The sequence below is a fragment of the Otolemur garnettii genome, unplaced genomic scaffold (genome assembly GCF_000181295.1).
Source record: "Otolemur garnettii isolate 467f Iridium unplaced genomic scaffold, OtoGar3 scaffold00016, whole genome shotgun sequence".
In the NCBI taxonomy this organism is placed as follows: domain Eukaryota; kingdom Metazoa; phylum Chordata; class Mammalia; order Primates; family Galagidae; genus Otolemur; species Otolemur garnettii.
In genome coordinates, this window is record NW_003852411.1 from 10,277,264 (window position 1) to 10,293,949 (window position 16,686).

The 16,686-nt window shown below is 48.0% G+C and overlaps 1 protein-coding gene across 3 annotated transcripts in view; it reads left to right on the forward strand.

Annotated features, from left to right (window-relative positions):
* The window catches only part of NCF2 (neutrophil cytosolic factor 2), a 31,718-nt gene that overhangs the window by 2,276 nt on the left and 12,756 nt on the right, over positions 1–16,686 (forward strand). For 2 of the 3 annotated variants that reach the window (XM_023510760.1, XM_023510761.1), the window contains 5 exons: positions 1,019–1,101; positions 8,748–8,856; positions 12,397–12,531; positions 13,581–13,688; positions 14,991–15,050. In XM_023510760.1, coding sequence (XP_023366528.1) covers positions 1,019–1,101; positions 8,748–8,856; positions 12,397–12,531; positions 13,581–13,688; positions 14,991–15,050 — 495 coding nt within the window. Of the gene's footprint in view, positions 1–990; positions 1,102–8,747; positions 8,857–12,396; positions 12,532–13,580; positions 13,689–14,990; positions 15,051–16,686 lie in introns of all 3 variants that reach the window. The other variant, XM_023510762.1, reaches the window with a different exon arrangement.

A 16,686-nucleotide genomic window follows, 5' to 3' on the forward strand; every position in this document is an offset into this window, starting at 1 on the left:
CCTTAGCCACTTGAGCCACAGGCACGGAGCCAAGACACCAACTCTTAACATGCTCTGTAACTTCACACCATTCTGTTCAAGTTAGTTATTATTTTTGCTTTTCATTGCCAGCCTTTGCAAGGCAAACAGTGTGTGGACAGATGATAGATTCTCCATTACCTATAAAGAGCCAGTTCCTCGTATAAACAGCCTTACTCTGACTGGCAAGTAAACAAACCTCAGCCACACCCACCTGACAGGAAGAGAGAGAAATGGCTCAAAATGCTTTCGCAGCCTGGTGAGTCAAACTCAGGTCCCAGAGTTGGCAGACAGGAGCCTGTGAGGGTCCTGGGCTGCTGGAGGGCTGAGCAGCCAGCATTACACATTCTGAGGGCTGATGGAGATGAAGTGCACCTTGTCAGGGAGAAGAGACTGGCAGAGGACAAAGCTAGTCTGGGCACAGCTATACCAGCAGGGACTGTTTGCTCTTGCCTTGCCCTGGGCATGGGCTCCTTGGCCAGACTGTGAGGGCCATTCTCACCTCTCAGCTCCCAGGCCTTCGCCCTCACCACTCTCCATTGCTCCCGGCATCTTCTGCTCCTGGCCTTCTCATTTCCTCTGCCCTCTTGATTTCCCTGCTTGAGCCCTTCCTACTGGCATTTTCTATGCACTGTTATTGGTTATTATTTTAATTGTATGATATTCATGTAATGAGCACACCTGTACAATAACAAAATATGACAATTTATATACTTTAATTTTATTATTTTCATCCTATCCACAATCTTGAAAGGCAGATAGTTATATCCCATTTTTACGAAAGAGAAAACCAAAGTCCAGGGAGATTAGGTAACGGGCCATATGCCAAGCAATGAGGAAGTGACATACAAGGTGTTCTGATCCCCGGGGTCCAAGCCCTCAGCCTCTGTTGCCTTCAAGACCTCAACCATTCTCACCCTCCTTTTTCTCTCCCTCTGGTTCATGTCACACCTCCTCACTGCCTTGCTCCAGGGCCATATATGGATCCTTCTTTCTGCAGGCCTTTACCAAAAGCATTAACCAAGACAAGCACTTGGCAGTGGCTTACTTCCAACGAGGGATGCTCTACTACCGGACAGAGAAGTAAGTGATCCAGTGTGAGAGAGAACCTCTCACTGGGGAGGGAAGGCAGGCCTGCCACCAAATGATAAGTCTGTTGTGTCATACTGACAATGAGCCTACGTAACCACCACGGGCCTGAGACTCATTCTCATGGGGACATCCATGATAGTCTGCTGCCAGGAGGACTGAGCGGTTACAGAACAAGGATTATCATGAAGCTGCATGAAAATCTGGCTTCATTACAACAAAATGTAATCAAAAGCCTGATTTAAGGCATTCAATGAAATATAATTCAGCCACAAAAATGAAAACATGAATTAATATTACATACAAATAAATTAATACAGAACAATAAATAGATGTATATTGATTACAAAAAAGTTCACAGTAGATATTAAATTTTAGAACCAGATTTCAAAACAGTGCGTATACCACAATCTCATTTCTGTTTCACAGATAAAGTCTGGAAGGCCACAGACCCAACTGTTAACAGTAAATCTCTCGGGCCAGGTGCGATGGCTCACACCTATAATCCTAGCACTCTGGGAGGCCAAGGTGGGTGGATTGCTTGAGCTCATGTGTTTAAGACCAGCCTGAGCAAGAGCAAGACCCCATCTCTAAAAATACCCAGGCATTGTGGTGGGCACCTGTAGTCCCAGCTACATGGGCGGCTAAGCCAAGAGAATCACTGGAACCCACAAGTTTGAGGTTGCTGTGAGCTGTGACGCCATGACATCCTACTAACAGTGACAATGTGAGACTCTGTCTCAAAAAAAAGAAGTAAATCTCTGAGCGGTAGGATCATAGGGAAGTCATTTTCTTCCATGACCCTATCTGCAGGTTTTTTCATGTGTTTATAGTCAACATGAAATAATTAGTAAAATGATAAATGAATACAAAATAAAAGTTAATCTCAATTCCTACTTCCCCCATCTCCCACAGGTAACCTCATAACAAATATAAAAATGACAAAGGAAAAAATTCTAAATGCTAATTTCAAATGTTTTGGGAGATGGCAAGCTGTCCCTTTGTAGAAGTTATTCCATCAGTCTTTGGCTCAGGCTAGCAAAGAACTTTCTTTGTAACAGTGAAAATGGTATAAACATGGTGTGGATGTGGGTGGGTGAGGTAGGGCACTGATGGAGCAGTCAAGGGCAGGAGGAGGCCTGCAGGGGTGTCCAGAAGTCAGGGAGGGGGATGGGGTCCCATCCTGTACCACCTTGAAGGGCCTTGGTCCTATGGGTTGGTCAGCACCAGAGCCTGTAAGACCCAGGTGCTCAACTGTTGCTAGAAAGAACAAGCAGCTCAGAGGACTTTAAAGAGGTAGATGCAGTTAAGGATCTGAATGAGTTCCCAAAAGAAAAACCAGTCACAGGTGAGATGTGGGGAGAGCCTGGGATTGAGAGGAGATATCCAGGCATTTGCCTGTACTGACATCATGCCTCTGCCTGTTACCCTTCTTAACATTCTTCTCGTTCCTCTCCCTCAACCCTCCGTGTTCTGCACGTGTATAGGCTATGCAAAGAGGCCCAGCAGAAATCCTCCAGCTGATCTTAACTCTCAAAAGACAAACTCAAAAGCCATTTCTTTAATTGGGTCTAATGGCCTATAATGAGTAGAATAACTGGTAAAAGAAGGAAGGACCTCAGAAAGAAATTGCACACAAAAGTCCCCACAAGACCCAGGGCTTGGAGGTCTAAGTTTTTTTAGGGAGTTAGAAGGATTTGGGAAAGATCTAGGAACAAGATCCAGGATTCAGGCTTGGCACCTGTGGCTCAAGTGGCTAAGGCGCCAGCCACATACACCTAAGGTGGTGGGTTCGAATCCCCAGCCCAGCCCGCCAAACAACAATGATGGCTGCAACCAAAAAATGGCCGGGCGTTGTGGTGGGCACCTGTAGTCCCAGCTACTTGGGAGGCGGAGGCAGGAGACTCACTGGAACCCAGGAATTGGAGGTTGCTGTGAGCTGTGATGCCATGGCGCTGTACCCAAGGGGATAGCTTGAGGCTCTGTCTCAAAAAAAAAAAAAATCCAGGATTCAATTTATCAGTGATTTGAAATAATTAAATCTGAAAGGAAAAAAATCTACCAAATTTTATCTCTAACTCACCCCTCTAGTGAAGAAGTAATATAAAGGGGGCACCATTCTCCACCCCAAGCTGGCTTCTTTGCACAAACTCTAGGTATTAGAATTCTCCCTACAGTTCTATTCTTGACCCTTTGCCCTTTGATGACTATAGCAGTGATTGTTAAATGGCAAAATGTATGGACTTACTTCCCAGAAACACACATACATTCTTTTGTATACAATTCCAAGAGAATATGGACGTGACAGTCCATATATAAACTCTAAGGATCCATTTTTGGGCAAGGCCACCCTCTCCCTCACCACCAAGCTCCATTTCTAACCAGCCAGCTACTAAGTCTGTAGCCGGGACTGACCCAGAAAGTCTCTCTCCCTAAATCTTATCAGGTTGGCTTTAAAATGTCTCTTAAATCTACTTAATTCTCTCCACTCCCACTAGCATTGCCCTAATTCAGATCCTCACTTTACATCAGGGCTACTGCAATCACTTCTAAACTGTATTCCCAGCTACCAGTCTTGTCACCTCCATCCTAATTCCAGAGTAAATTTTTTTTTAAGAGACAGGGTCTCACTTTGTCACCCAGGCTGGAGTGCAGTGGCACAATCATACCTCACTGCAATCTCAAACTCCTGGCCTGGAATGATTCTCCCACTTCCACCTCCTGAGTACCTGGAACTATAGGTGTGCACCGCCATACCTAGGTAATTTTTACTCTTTTTTTTTTTTGTGGAAACGAGGTTTTGCCATATTGCCTGGGCTGGTCTCGAACGGTTCCCTGGCCTCCAACGGTTCTCCTGCCTTGGGCTCCCACAGTGCTTGGATTATAGGAATGATCCACTGTGCCCCACACAAAGGGATCTTAAAAAAATCAATGTGATCTGCTTAAGAATTTCCAGCAGCTCCTACTGTGACAAGGCAAAGGCCACGTTCCCTTGCCTGTTCCTACGTGGTCCAGCTGCCACCTAGTCATTCACTATCCTCTGTGCGGTCAGCCCAGCCACGTACAACTTAAGCAGCCACCACTCCCTCTTTTGTGTCTCTTTTTGTAACGTGTCTAGTCCAGATATTTGCTTACCATGTATATATGTCTCCTCTGAGTTTCTTAAGCAATCTTTACTTACACTTATTTAATGAAACAAAACTAAGAAAAATATAGTCTCTGCTTTAAGGAACTTATAAATTAAAAAGGGGAAACAAGTCAAGAATACCAGTAATTATAACGCAAGGCATAATTGGGCAAGTGCTGTAGGTGCTATTTATTTATTCAGTTATTTAGTTAGTTTAGAGATAGGCTCTCACTCCGTCACCCAGGCTAGAGAGCTGCAGGACTAACATAGCCCACTGTAACCTTGAATTTATGGGCTTAAGCAATCCTCCTGCCTCCTCTCCTAAGTAGCTAAGTCTATAGGCATAAGCCACTGTGCCCAGCTAACTTTTTTATTTTTTGAAGAAATGGGGGTCTTGCTATTTTGCCCAAGCTGGTCTCAGACTTACAGCCTCAAGTGAAAAGAAACTTCTGTTTCTGCCTTTCAAAGCACTGGGATTACTGTGATCAGCATTTTAGTTATATTTTTAAATAAGTCCCATGAGGACTTAGAGAAATTGCATTTTTTTTTTTTTTTGGTTGAGACAGAGTCTTACTCTGTTGCTCAGGCTGGTCTCAAACTACTAGTCTCACGTGATCCTCCTGCCTGGGCCTCCCAGAGTGCTAGGATTACAGGAGAAGCCAGGGCTCTGCCAGAGAAATTACTCCTTAACAAGTGGGGTCAGATTACAGTGGGAAGTGCTGCAGGGAAATAATGTTATGAATGATTTTTCCATGTCCCCTACTCTCTTATGTTGCTCTTCTGTCATTATAAATTTCCAAAAGAACAAAGTTAAAGTGTATTTCTGAGATGGCAAGGGGTGTCTTAGTGATGACCATGGACCAGCTCTGGCCCCACTTTTGTCATCCAAAAGGGGAGAAGAGAGCTCTAAATCATCTCTCAGACCCCAGGCCTTATGAGTCTCACTGTGCAGATAACGGTGAGACCTTGAAGGAACAACCTACAGAGCCAAGGCAGCAAAGCCCGCTGACCTGGACACAAGAAAGGGCATGGAGGCAAACTCCTACCAGACCCACCCCCCTGCAGCCAGAGCCCCCCTGCAGCAACCCAACTGTGTTTGACATTTGACTTTAAATTTGCAGAAACTCCAGGATTCTAGACTGTACCAGCCATTAATAGGGGCGTCAGCAGTTACTAAGAAACCTTTACAGGAGTATCACAAAAAGGGGGTGATTATAAACCTCTCAAGGTCAGAGCTGTGAAAAGCCAGGGCCAGGTTGCCTTCAGCTGGTAAACCCCTGCCTGGGAGGAGTGGGGGCCCTGGGCCCAGCACAGCAAAGGTGCCCCACGGGGTGTCACCAGAGTGTGGGTGTGAAGAATGCACTCAGCCCAGCAGTGCCGGGGGTGGGGGGAGCCCAGCACCTTGCCCATCTACCGGGGGTGCTTCCAAATGGCACCAAGAGAACTCTCCTCTTGAAGGGCATCAGGGAGGCGGGGGCTCCTGCTGCGCGCACCCACCCACACACTGGGCTGAATGCTATTTCTGAATTCTCATACTGAGCCTCTTCAACCCCACCCAGCTGGAAGGAGAGCTGTGTGTCAAAGTGGACCCCTCATGGGTAAACAAGCAGAGGAGTGGAGGAGATGCCTGTAGCAGGGAGTGACCTGCTGGAAGGCAGGTCGATGTTTCAAAGACTTGTTTTTAAAATGACACTTAGCACACACACCCCCACCTTGTTTTTTAAAAAATAATTAATTAATTTAGAGACAGACCCTGGAGGAAGGAGGCAGGGTTCATTATGCTGCCCAGACTGGCCTCAAACTTCTGGGCTCAAGCTCTCCTCCCAACTCAGCCTCCCTGGGCCACAGGCTGGTGCCATCACGCCAGGCCCCACCCCTGCCTGTTTTATTGTTTTTGGTTTGGGGGTTGTTTTTTGTTTGGGGGGGTTGTGGGTTTTTTTGGTTTGTTTTTTTGTTTTTAACAAAAAGCATGCACTGAATAATTTGTCAGTTCCGTCTCCTACCCGCTGGACCTAGATCTTTAGACATCTTGATGGGCTAGAGAGTTATGTAAGGGCAATTTTGCTGGGCTCAGGCAAGGCCGGGTAGACCCCGGCGGCGCTGGCACTTCCAGGCTGAAATCCATCTGCTTGGCCAGCTCAGCAGAGAGGAAGGCACTTTTGCAGGTGAATGCTGACAGCACTTAAAAGCAGCCCTCTGGGACTTTCTGCTGGCTCCCAAACGGGCAGGAGAGCACAGTGGAAACTGTAGCTGCCAGGGAACCGGACACCTGCGTCTGCCTCTCCTCAGTGGGGAAGGCTCAGTGGCTCAGCCAATCCAGCCAGTCACTGCACCCTCTGGCTGACACGGAAGGGCCACACGCTGCCTTTTTTCCCTTCCCAGGACCATCTCAAAGATGCGTGGAAGCCACTTAAAATGCCCACTGCTTATTAAGGAGTCATCTGCATGTTTCTAATAGGTTTTACAATTATCTCTATCAACAAGGAGGAGTCTAGAGAAAGCCAGCCTCCCACCTCAAAGGTGGGCAGGTCTTGCAGCCATCCTGTGTTCATGTTCTCAGGACTCTCTGGGCCAACCAGCCCTTGCTCTCAGCGCTAGCTTCCTGGGATCAGAGTTCTAGCTTCAGCACCAGCTATTTTTGAAATCTGATAATACCTTATATGGCACAGTGCTTTATGTAAGCACATAATAAATGATCGGTGTATGGATTTAATTGGTAGAGTTTTCGGGCTGAAAAAATAATAATTGTAACAGTAAATTACTGTGAGGGAGGCGCTGGCCTAGCCACCCAAATGCTTCAGCTCGTTTAGTTCTCACAACCTATGAGGTACATGCTATTATTATTTCCTTATTCTTGAGGAAGCAAATGTAGAGAAGTTAAATAACTTGCTTATCCTCACCAGACAGTAGTGGCAGAGCCGGGACTCAGGTCCAGGTGGTTTGGACTCCAGAAGTTGGATCCACAGACCAGCCAGCTCCTCATGTGCGTGTTTTTTTCTCTGTATATGTACAATCTCATGCTTTAATACTGACGTGCAGCCTGAGGCCTGGGAAGTGACTTGCTGGGGTCTTGAGGTTAGTGGCAGAGCTTCTGGATCTGGTTCCTGGCTCCTGGTCTATTTACCACCCCACTCAACCTCTTAAGGAGTCCTGTGGCCTGTGTCCAAATCCCAACTCAGTGGCTCCTGCCTATAATCTCAGCACTCTGGGAGGGAGGATCACTTGAGCTCAGGAGTTCCAGACCAGCCTGAGGAAGAGTGAGATGCCCTCTTTGCTGAAAATAAAAAATCTAGCCAGGCGTTGTGGTGGGCCCCTGTAGTCCTAGCTGCGTGGGAGGCTGAAACCAGAGGATCACTTGAGGCCGAGAGTTTGAGGTTGCCATGAGCTATGATGATGCCACAGCACTCTACTCAGGGCAATAGAGTGAGACTCTGTCCCTCACAAACCAAAAAAAAAAAAAAAAAAAAAAAGAAAGAAAAACCACAACAAATCCCAGACTTGTCTCCATGGAAGCCCAGATGGCAGCTCTGGGTCACAGAGTGGCGTAGGGACTTTTGGTCCAGTTGCCCAGGTGGCAGTCACAACCAGGCAGCCAGATTTGTTTCTTCCAGGCAGGGAGCTAGGTGGAGTAAAGGGTGGGTACCTTGTTTTTGCTGCCCCCATCCTTGCAGCCCAGCAAAGTCTCCCTCTTAACAGGGCCTCTGAAATAGGAGGAGACAAGACAGGACAAGACCTGGGTCAGCTTCCTCAGGAGCATATGTCCAGCCCCCGCCCACACCCCTGTGGTCAGCCCCCATTCTCTGCTGCAAATCTAAGGACGTACCCTGACAACCCTGAGCCTCTTGGTGCAACTCAGATCCAACGTGCCTGGGAGCAGCATTAGAAATGCTATCTATTGGCCTTAAACAGTAGGGTTTCTTTTTGTTTTATCCAAAGTGTGTGGAGGAGGCAGGAAGGGAGAGGAGACTAAGAAGGTCACAAAACCAAGATCTAAGTTAATCTCAAAAAAAGCCAGGGGAGAAGCTGTGTTCAGGAAGGCCAAGTTAGCAGCTGTGATTAGGGACCCCTGAGAGCTGTGCCGGGCTGGCCTGGCCTTCCGGTGGGGAGCCAGGAGCGAGCAGTACTCCAGATCAGCTCTGGAGGCTCAGCAGGGACACGGGGTGGGCAGGTGCTGGCTCTGCTGGGAGCTCTCAAGAGAGAACAAGGGCTGTATTTGAAAGCAACAAGCCGGGTTGTCAGAAAGGTAGGAGTTGTACACAATCAACAGAGAAGAAAATCCCTGTGGCTGCCTAGCACGGCCCCTGGGGGCACTGGGTTCATCCTGAGTTCTTTAGAATACTTAGCTCAGAGTTGTTGAACAACTCTAACAGGAAGATGGATGGAGAAGGGAGAATCGCTAATGGTGGGGTGTGGTCTGTAACTGTGGAACTGAGCAAGTTCATGGTGACACTCATTTCATTCTGCATTCATTCCCCTGCCCTAGTCTGGTTGATTTTCTCCCTCTGTCCTGCAGATATGATTTGGCCATTAAAGACCTTAAGGAGGCCTTGACTCAACTTCGAGGGAACCAGCTGATAGACTACAAGATCCTGGGGCTGCCATTCAAGCTGTTTGCCTGTGAGGTGAGACACCCAGGCCCCAGCCTGGGCAGGAGGGGCTGTGGCTGGACAGACAGCAACTGTTCAGGGACACAGTGGGCTGTTGACACCTTCAGGACCTTGGAAAGGTCATTTTTGCCTCCTATGCCTTGGAACTCAGGTGATCCCTTAAGATAAGACTACAATGGACGACTGGAGGCTCACCCCCGAGCCATCAGTTACTCACCGGCGTGCACTTTAATAATGTGAGGCTCAAAGGCAAAAATAAGCCCCTTGGGCTCTCAGAAGGAAGGCTGGACATGGGTATGTTGGCTTGTGAAAGTGTTCATGATAATTTTCTTTCTTTCTTTTTATTTATTATTTTTTTGAGACCGACAGAGTCTCCTCTGTTGCCCAGGTTAGAGTGCCCTGGCATCAGCCTAACTCATAGCAACCTCAAACTCTTGGGTTCAAGCCAGCCTCCTGCCTTAGCCTCCCACATAGCTGGGACTACAGGCGCCCAACAGCTAATTTTTCTATTTTTACTAGAGATGGAGTCTCACTCTTGCTCAAGCTGGTCTCGAACTCCTGAGCTCAAGTGATTCTCTCGCTTCAACCTTCCAGAGTGCTAGGATTATAGACGTGAGCCACTGTGCCTGGCTCATGTTAATTTTCATGTTTTGATTAACAATTCAGGCTGACGGGCTATTTGCCCAGCATTATACTAACAAATCCCAAATCATGAGTTTACTCCATGCAGGACCAGCCATAACCTTGCTCAGTTCCCAAGTTACAGACCACACTCCACTATTTGTAGTCCTTACTCCACGTACTTGGTTGATGCCCAATGAGCAAATGAGGAGAATTTGGCACAAATATGTCCCCTCTTGTTCAAAGAACAGCTCAAAACACAGGTTGGGGTAGAGGTTTCTATAAGAACAACCTTTTTTCCTGTATTATCAACAGGGAAAGACATGACTGGCTTAGACTTCAAAGGTTCATATACTTTCCCAATCAACCCTTCCCACCCTTCTCTCTCCCAAATATACATCAGTGGCTTCGAAGAGTAAAATTCCTGCAAATGTCACAGATCTTTCTTTAGAAGAATCACTGGAAAAAGTCCCCTTGCTTTAGTTTCTCAGGCACAAGAAGCCAAGTGTTCCCAGGGTCGCCCAGGGCTAATAATAGAGTCCACAGCTGCCTGGGGCCCCTGGGGAAGTGTGGCCTCACCCCAGCCCTGCAGCAGACTGAGCCGCTTACTGCTCTTCTCACAGAGGAGGCTTTGCAGTGGAATTGGCAGGTATGCCACCAGCTTCTAGAGTGGAGTTTCTCAGTCATGGTGCTATTATTATGTTGGACCAGACAATCCTTTATTAAGGGGGCATGGCCTGTGTGTTATGGGATTTTTAGCAGTATCTTCAGCCTCTACTCACTAGGTATCAGTAGCACTGCCACTGCCCCCACCCAGTGTGACAACTTAAAATATCTCTAGACATTGCTAATAACCCCATTGAGAACCATTTATACAGATTAAAGGGGAGGGGAAACCAAACAGCTCTAGAAAAAGGATCATTCCACAGCTGCATCGAAGTAGAATTCTATGAGAGGAGCGTCCCCCTTGTAGTTGAAGTTGACATGACTCAGTGGACAGAGTGGGCCTCTCTGCAAGTGAGGCTGGACTTTTCAGGTCTAAGACCCTCTTTGCCACATGAAACCCTCCAATCATGTCCCTAATTATAATCTTTCCCTTCCCTCCACAGTATAAGCCTGGCTTCTGAGAAATCATACCTTCTTTCTGAAGAGTGTCAAGGTTTTGCTATGAGTCATAAAAACTGGTGGTGAGGAAAACTCTCTTAAGAAGGTAGCTGAGGGGCTCAGCACCTGTGGCTCAAGTGGCTAAGGCGCCAGCCACATACACCTAAGGTGGCGGGTTCAAATCCAGCTTGGGCCTGCCAAACAACAATGATGGCTGCAACCAAAAAATAGCCGGGCATTGTGGCGGGCACCTGTGGTCCCAGCTACTTGGGAGGCTGAGGCAAGAGACTCGCTTGAGCCCAGGAGTTGGAGGTTGCTGTGAGCTGTGATGCCACAGCACTCTACCCAGGGGGACAGCTTGAGGCTCTGTCTCAAAAGAAAGAAGGTAGCTGAGGCTTGGAGTTTATAGCTCAGCAGCTAAGGGAATCAGCCACATACCAGAGCTGGTGGGTTCAAATCCAGCCCGGGCCTGCCAAACAATGATAACTACAACCAAAAAATAGCTGGGCAATTGTGTTGGATCCTTATAGTCCCAAGTACTCCAGAGGCTGAGGCAAGAGAATCACTTTAGCCCAAGAGTTGGAGGTTGCTGTGAGCTGTGATGCCACAGCCCTCTACCGAGTGTGATAGCTTAAGACTCTGTCTCAAAAAAAAAAGAAGGTGGCTGAGACCCAGACAGGAAGGTCAAGGTGGGCTGGGGCAACCTGTGAATGCAGAAGGCCGCAGCTCATGGAGGCTCAGTGGTAGGGTCAGATCTCCACTTCTGGGCTTCCAGACCCCTGGAAGTGGGCCAGGTCTCCACTCCTGGACTTGTTCTGGGTCCCTGTCATCTGGCACCATCCACTAACTCCATGAAAGCAAGTTAACATTGCTTGCTGGCAGGGGGCCTTGGTTCTTTGGCATAGAAATATCTCCCTGGGGCTGCCAAGTCCTATCGTGACATGGCAGCTGGCTTCTCCCAGAGCAAGCATCCAACAGAAAGTAAGACAGAGTGTCAATATCTTTTATAACCAAGCCTCCAATGTCATACCTCCTCATTTCCATATCCTATCTTTTCTGTTTCTTTGAGTCAAGAAAGATTTTTTTTATCTTGCTAATATATCAAGATTTTTTTTATCTTGCTAATATATCACAAAGGTTATTTGATTCTTTATGTAAATCATGAAGCATAATAGTAAAATAAACACTCATGAACCTACAACCCAACTCAAGACCTGGAAAACTGGGGCTGCTGTTGAACTTGCCATTCCCTCCCCAGCCCAGGTGAAACACTCCCATGGCTTCTGTGCCAAGTCTCTTCCCGGCTCCCAGGAACTTCTGCCCATGGAGTTTCCTAATGTGCATTCATTACTATACATAGTATAGTCTCACTGCTCACATGGGTTCTACTGGTGATGGTGCAGGATGGTGCATCTGGAACCTTCTCTCCACCCTGCACCTGTCCAATATTTCAGCCTAGGCTCAGTAGTGGGAGCTAGATTGGAAAGACACACACCAGTATTTTATTCCCAACTCTGTCTCTGCCTCCCGAAGGGGCCTTGAGCAAATCATTCTTCTCTGGGCTAAAACAACACAATAGTTCTAGTTCCTTCCTGACCTGTTGGCTATTAAAGAATGCACATGATGTTGGGCTTATGCATTACATGAGGAGTTGTTAACACCATGCTTGTGCTTGATGTAACTCCACAGAAAAGCTAATTGTTCTGTATGTTAGATTTTCCCAGAAGAAATGTCAGCAGGCAACATTCCTGGACTAACCATGTAAGCCCTTCCCGGGGGCTTTGAGTTGGAGTATTCTCAAGTTTTATGTCTCAGTCTGTACTTCTCTAGGTGTTATATAATATTGCTTTCATGTACGCCAAGAAGGAGGAATGGAAAAAGGCTGAGGAACAGTTAGCACTGGCTTCGGGAATGAAGTCTGAGCCCCGACATTCCAAAATCGACAAGGCCATGGAGAGTGTCTGGGTAAGTGCATTGGTGATCCAGGTAGGGAGAGGGTTTCATGGGATTCTGATTTGTCTTGGAGGACAGACCATCGAGAACCCATGAGAGTGGTGCTTTTTCTTTTTGTGAGTTCTGGGTAACACCAATCTTTGGGAATAGTTCCACGTAAGATCTTGAACGTGTGTGAGAAGCTGAGGTCTAGATTCCGGGGCTGCGGAGCCCCTGCATCACTCTGTCTTCCGAGTGGAGCTTCATAGGGGTGGGGGGGAGGATGCTGGAATGCTAGAGGCTGGAGCGGCACAGGGCAGCTCCTGAGCACTGAGAGGGCACAGATCACATCTGGTTGGTTACGAGTGAGTTCTTGTGGCTGGGCCCAGTGCTGGGCACATAACGGCTCTCAACGAAAATGTATTGATTATATGAATGAATGTTGAAAATTATCCGATTTGTCTGAGCATATATGGGAATGAAACTAGTTTTAAATTTGATTTTTAGAACACCTGTTACAAGAGGCTGTAAATCAAACGCTATTCATGTCAACAAACACCAATCCTCAGAGAGCACTGTCATGAGCCTTGTGTGGGTCTTGGGCCACCCTCGTGGTGGTGGTGGTGGTATGTCCTGTGCTGTGAGAGAACCCCATAGATAGCACACAGAAGTGGGGGCCAAGTTCCCCTAGGAAAAAGAGTGCTGGGAAAATGGCACCAACATGTCCACACAGCCTCTCAGCAAAAGGTGATGTGGAAACCAACTGCTCCTACATAACACCCAATAAGAAGATCAGTTCTTAGAAATTTGGAATAAGTGCTTTGATGTGATTATCTCAATGGATCCGTGTGTCAGTTCAGTGAGGGAGGCAGGACAAGCATTACCACCCCTATTTTCACATAGGGGAATACCGTAGAACCTCTATTAGGTGACCCCAGGGGACTGTAGCAAACTGAGCAACATACAGGAGTGCTCAACATAAGGAACTACGTGTGGTCCTTGTCTGGCCTGTACAAATTAGGTCAGCTTAAGGATGTGGTCAGTTATGAAGGGCCTGCTCTATTGTGTTTTCTGTGCTGCAGAAACAGAAGCTGTATGAGCCAGTGGTGATCCCCATGGGCAGGCTGTTTCGACCAAATGAGAGACAAGTGGCTCAGCTGGCCAAGAAGGATTACCTCGGCAAGGCTACGGTAGGTGGGGTCACTTGTCCTGCCCTGTGTCCTGGGCCATGTGAAGCAAGGGTATGGGACTCTGGACAAGGGGGCATCTTCCTGTGGCTGTGCCCCTGATATGGCAGTGAGAGGCTTGCTTACAGGGCAGAGGTCTGGCTGAAGGATGGGCAAATGCTTCTAGTTTATTTTTCTCCAGCCTCCTTTCATTCCTCCCTTGTAGCCTGAGGCTGGGTGAGAGCCACAGGGTTACTCACAGGATGCTGAGTCTCGGGGAATGAACTGATGGAAAGAACACACAGCTACGAGGGGCTCACTGCAAGTACAGAGAACGTGTTAGGGAAAGGGACCAGCACGGGCCCCTCATGGCCTAGGGGTGCTTGATGTTTATGTCTCAGTCTGCTGGAGAATTTCCCACCCTTTCCACAGCCCTCTCTTTACACTCCTTAAACTAGACCCCTTCTGAATCCAGGTCACAAACCTTTTCAGCCATGATCCATAGTAGGTCAGTGGTCTCCTTCCAAAACCACATTTGACCTTGGCACATTTATAGGACTGAAGTAGCCTAATGGCTGGGATGCTGGGTCTGGCTCAGTAGTAGCAGAGGTCAAGAGAGCCTCGGCTAATGGAAACCTCCCAGATATCCATCAGTGGATGAATGGATAAACAAAACGTGACGTATCCATACAGTGGACTCTTACTCAGCTATAAGAAGGGAATGAAGTATGGTTCATGCTCCAACATGGATGAACCTTGGAAACATCATGGTATGTCAAAGAAGCTGGATGCAAAAGGCCATGTGTTATATATAATTCCATTGATATGAGACATCTTGAATAGGTGAATCCACAGAGACAGAAAGACAAAATTGGTGGTTGCCAGGTTAGGGGGAGGTGAAGGGTGGACCAGCTGCTTCACGGGTGTAGTATTTTGGCAGAGAGTGATGACAAAAAAGGTTTTAGAACTAGACAGAAGTGGTGGTTGCACAGCATTGCCAAAGTATTCAATGCCACCGAATCACTCCCTTTAAAATGGTTAATCTGATGTTATACAAACTGCACCTCAGTAAAAAAAATGTTTTTTAAGAGAGAGAAAAAGCAAGCCAGGGCTAGCAGGGGTGAGGTGAACATGAGTACAGAGAACTCATATTCTTTGGTTGCTGAATCCAGCAATTTCTAATCCCAGAGCTACTGCCCTCCTCTGAAACCAGGCACAAGGAAGAATGGGCTTCTGGTGTGAGAAAGGAGGGAATCTCGGGCAAAACACAGTAGGATGGGGAAATGGCGCTGGCAGCGCCTCACGCACTCCTGTCCTTTGTTCCAGGTTGTGGCATCTGTGGTGGATCAAGACAGTTTCTCTGGGTTTGCCCCTCTGCAGCCACAGGTGAGGCCGTCCTGACCTTCATGGATCTACTTGGGGGGAATATCTGTGCTGAGCTGCCTCAGCATAAGGCTCCTTCCAATGCCCCTCATTGCAGCTGAGGCCCCTTCTCAGCCCCACGTTCCATGGTTGTTAAGGAAATAAGGCAGCGTCAACTCCTCTGAAGCAGAACCCCAGTCTTCCTGTCTCTAAGTTCTAAGAGATCTGCTAGTGATCTCTCCTGAAGCCCCAAGCCTTCTCTCAGAAAACTGAAACACAAGCTATGAAAGGCTTTTTAATAAAGCCTCCCCCTGGCCCCAGGGACTGGTGGGTGGAGGAGGCCTGTGTGGGCCTGGGCCTGAGGTGTTGGGCTTTCCCGGCTCCACCCATCTGCCATATGCTGGACTTTCCTCAGGAACACAGTCAGGATGCCTGGAGTGGGCAATTTTTAGTCCAAACTACACTTGGAGAAGGGGTCTCAGATGGACAGGATGATAGTAGTCCTAGAAATGAAGGCAGAGCTTCCCTGGGGAGGGACAAGGGCATAGCAGGAGGAGGAATATACGAGCTGTGTCACATGTGTCGGGCAGCACCAACAGAGGATAGTGTCCTGAGCATGGACACCCTCACTCCAGTCCGCACACACCCTGGTCTCTCCAGGGCAGCACCAACAGCCCAGGGGGTGCGGTGGGGTGGGTGGTGGGTGGTTCTTATTGGCCCCAAATGTGACCAGTGCTGAGGCTCTGGAGGGGGCGCTGAGCAAAGAGGAAGGAAGGACAGCCAGTGTCTAGATCCCTTAATCTATAATTTCACCATAAAGTTCAAGAAAGTCTTGCTGAGGTCCTTTGGGTTTCAGCCAGAGGACCATGAGAGGGGAAAGGAGAGGTTGGATGAGGTAATCCTAGCACTCCGGGAGGCCAAGGCAGTGGATTCCCTAAGCTCAGGAGTTGGAGACCAGCCTGAGCAAGAGTAAGGTCCTGTCTCTAAAAATAGAAAAACTAGTCAGGTGTTGTGTGGGTGCCTGTAGTCCCAGCTACTCAGGAGGCTAAGGCAAGAGGATGGCTTATGCCCAAAAGTTTGAGATTGCTGTGAGCTATGATGCCATGACACTCTGTCCAGGGCAACAGGGTGAGACTTTATCTCAACAACAATAACAACAAAAGAAAAAAAAAAGAGGGGAAAGAAGCTCCAAGAATTGGACTCTGAGACACTAGGGATAGCACGGAGAATGTGCATTGAAAGCAGTTTCTGGCCTGGTCAGTGGATCTTGAGTTGATTGTAAATACTCAGAGGCGTCATGTGATACAGCAGACATTAATTATAGAACAGAGCTTTTGGAAGCCGTCCTGAGAAAGGGACAGAGCTCAAGGTCAAAAGCACTCTGGTGCCACCGCATTGCCCTATGACAGCTACCCTTCTCCAGAGGCTGCCTCCAGTGCCAGCCGGATTGCTGGGCGGGTGAAAACCACGTCCGGGCAGCTGGTGGGAGGTGTTCTTTCTAGTGGGGAGTCAGAGTGCACAGTGCCCTCTCCCTGGACGGTGTCCCCGTTAGTTAGAAATGCGTACTTTGGCTCGGCGCCTATAGCTCAACCGGCTAAGGCGCCAGCCACGTACACCTAAGGTGGCGGGTTCGAATCCCCAGCCCGGACCCGCCAAACAA